At 61.1% G+C, this 3079-nt stretch overlaps 1 protein-coding gene across 1 annotated transcript in view; it reads right to left on the bottom strand.

Annotated features, from left to right (window-relative positions):
• Positions 1-530: 530 nt before the first annotated feature.
• Positions 531-3079, bottom strand: part of MEGF8 (multiple EGF like domains 8) — a 40477-nt gene continuing 37928 nt past the window's right edge. Inside the window, exon 42 of the mRNA XM_077768151.1 lies at positions 531-3079. Within this exon, the coding sequence (XP_077624277.1) occupies positions 2160-3079 (920 nt within the window). The 3' untranslated portion in view covers positions 531-2159.

The following is a 3079-nucleotide window of genomic DNA, read 5'->3' on the forward strand; positions in this document are numbered from 1 at the left end:
GCCCATGGGCGGGCTGAAGAGGAAAACATGTTGTTTACCACTCTCAGCCAGACTCCACGCTGCGAGGCCGACGGAGGGCACACTTCCACCTCTGGCACCACTGCTCTCGCTTGCCCTGGGGGACCAGAAGATGAAAGCTCTCGTGCTGCTTCCAGCTTGGGCCATGGACTAGAGAAAACCCAATCACCTTACGGCATTTTGATCTCTGTGCTGCCTCAACTCTTCCGTCAGAGGCCGGAATAAAACCCAAGCCTGGGACCAAGGCAGTCTGCTTTCCCTCCTGAGACAAACTGGGGTCTCCCTGCGCAGGGATCTGAGGAAGAGCCAGCGACCTCAGTGCTCTTAGCTCCCCTAGGTCTGTTCCTTCTGGGGAAGGAGGCTTCTATAGCGGCCTCACCCCACCCCTGCTCAGGAGGGGCAGGGAGGAACCAGGCCCAGGCCAGGCGGCTCTCGGAGGGGCGCCAAGGTAAGGGCACTGACTCAATTTACCCACACTTGGATACTGTTTAGAGAAGCAAGGACACCCCATCTCCTGCAGGCAGACTGGCGGTCAGACACCGGCCTTCCTCACCCTCTTTATTTGCTGCTTCAACTGCTCCTCCCTCTTTCAGACAGCCCCCACACAAGGCCTCCTGGACTGAGGCCCCCGGAAGATGGGAGGAGACAGGGCCCAGTTCCTCAAAGCCCAAAAGTACAGCTGGGGGAATGGAATCTTGCAAAAGGAGTCCCAAGTTCAAGATGGCTAGGATGGGGGCAGGGGGTCCTCAAGGGAGAGAGGGGCTCTGAAGTCCAAGGTGATGGCTGAGTGGGGTGTAGTCCCTAGAGGGAACCCACAAGCCTTCAAGGTGACACTGTCTGGGAAGAGAGGTGTGCAGAGGACCCCATTTCCATCTCCACCCCCCAGAGCCCTGGGGCAGCAGCTGGGGCATCCTCTCCTTGGACTCCTGCTGTGCCGAGTGACCCTGGTCCTAGGGTCAGTAACACCATCTGAGCTTTGTCTGTCCAGCCTACGGGTGACAGCTGGCCCCTGGACTGCCTCACTGTCCCACCTGTGATCAGCTGCGTCCCTCGCCAATCCAGCCAGTCCCCTGCGTTCAGTTCCTTCCGCTGAAATGCAGCAGTCGGTTTCCCTGGCTGGACCCGACTGAAGAGATGCTTCAAGAGAGCATCTTAGAGTCTAAGACTGGACTCCTGATCTTCCCCACAAGCCCCAGGCTGCCCCATCGTGATAAACCACCCCAGTATCCACCCGTAGTTCAGGCTACAAAGTTGGAGTCATTCTGGACTCCCCCACCCCGCACCTTGATCCCAACATCCACGCCATCGGCACCTCCTCCCACACACATCCTGCACCTGTCCCGGACCCACGCCCCCACCACTGCTCTCATCTCCACCTTCGGCTTTTGCCCTGTCACCTCTCTTGCCCTTTCCGACCCATCCTCCACACCACAGCTGAGCGACCTCTCGAATACGTACATCGGATCCTGTCATTCTCCATCATGAAACTCCCACGGCTTCCCGCTTGAGAATAAAATTCAAAACCCCATCTGGGGCCCACATGGCCCTGGGTGATCCCATCCCTGTCTCCCGACTCATCTCTTCCCACTTGGTCTGGGTCATGCTGGCCACCTTTCCTATCCTTTCAATGAACCAAGCTGGTCCCCACCTCAGGGCCTTGTCCCGCTCCTTCTGCCTGAGACCGACTTCCCGAAGCCCTCCCCATGGCCAGTTCCTTCTCAGTCGTTAGGCCTGGCTTCTCGGAATACCCAACAGACTCTAGCTCCAAGTCCATCACAGCCACATCCTGTTGATCCCTCATGGCACCTCTCCCTCGTCTCTGTGTGCGTGTGCATGTGCGTGCAAGCACTGGTGCACACTGATTGTCTTCCTTCACTAGAGCCTAAGTCCCATTAGATCAGGGAACTCTGTCTCGGTTCCTGCTTTGCCCCATGACTTCAACAATGCCTGGCATACAGGAAGTATTCAATAAATAATTGTTGAATGCAGAACGTTGAATGCCCTGTCTGGGGAGCCCCAGGGAAAGGGAGCCAGAGGTCTCTGAGGACACAGTGTCCAGGGGCCCCCAGGTGGAGGAGCCCCGAGTCCAGGGCGGAGTCACCAGGGCACTCAGCCGCTGTGGCTGAGGACCCCACCGTGGGTCAGAGGGACATGCTGGTGAGATTGTCCTGGCTCAACAGTCCCTTCCGGCCCACGCCAGCCCCGTGCCCACTGCCCCCAGCACCCCCGCCACCCCCACAGTATTCGTGCAGCCTGTGCCGCAGTGTGACGAGGGCCGACCCTAGGCAGGCCCCGTTGGGTGCTTGAGGTCCTCCGGGCAGCTGGAGCAGCAGAGTGGCCACACCGGCCATGCCATCCTCGGTGGGTTCAAGGGTGATGGGCCCGGCTCGCAAGCCGACAGTGGTGGCGGGGAGGGCAGGCGGGCAGCAGCCTCCTCCCACGGGGCCCCAAGGGCCCCCGGCCCCCGTCAGCAGCAGGGGTGCCAAGAAGGGTTCCGAACGGCGGAAGGTGGGTGGTGGGAGCCCAGCCGGCTTCCAGGCAGGGGCTGGGGTTGCAGGGTCAGGCGGGAAGCAGACGGTGACCTTGGCAAAGGGGCGGCTGGCCATCTTGGTCATCTCTTGCAGATGCCGGCGCTGTTCCTGCCGCTGGTCCAGGGCCTGCTTGGCCTTCCAGAGGAGCACGCAGAGTGAGAGGAAGAGAAAGAAGCAGGAGAAGAAGACGGAGAAGAAGACAAATAGGTCGATGTGGGCCTGGTCCTGCCGGAAGAAGAGCAGCCCCTGCGAGTCAGCCGAGCCATTGGCGCCAGGCCCACTCGGGTCCCCCACGCCCAGCAGGAGTAGGTAAAAGCGGCTGGACTTGAGGGCATGGTGCTCATGTGGGTAGGTGATGACCAGCCGGTCCCGCACACCACGAACCACGAGCACCGCCGATGGCTCCGTTACAGTCACGTAGGTGATCAGGCCCCGTGGCCACACCTCCCGCACCCTCGGCTCCGCAGGGGCACCTGGCCCACTCCCGGCCCCCGGTCCTCCTGCATCCCCGGCCCCCCGGGGTCCGCCGT

The sequence above is a fragment of the Crocuta crocuta genome, unplaced genomic scaffold (genome assembly GCF_008692635.1).
Source record: "Crocuta crocuta isolate KB4526 unplaced genomic scaffold, BGI_CrCroc_1.0 scaffold886, whole genome shotgun sequence".
In the NCBI taxonomy this organism is placed as follows: domain Eukaryota; kingdom Metazoa; phylum Chordata; class Mammalia; order Carnivora; family Hyaenidae; genus Crocuta; species Crocuta crocuta.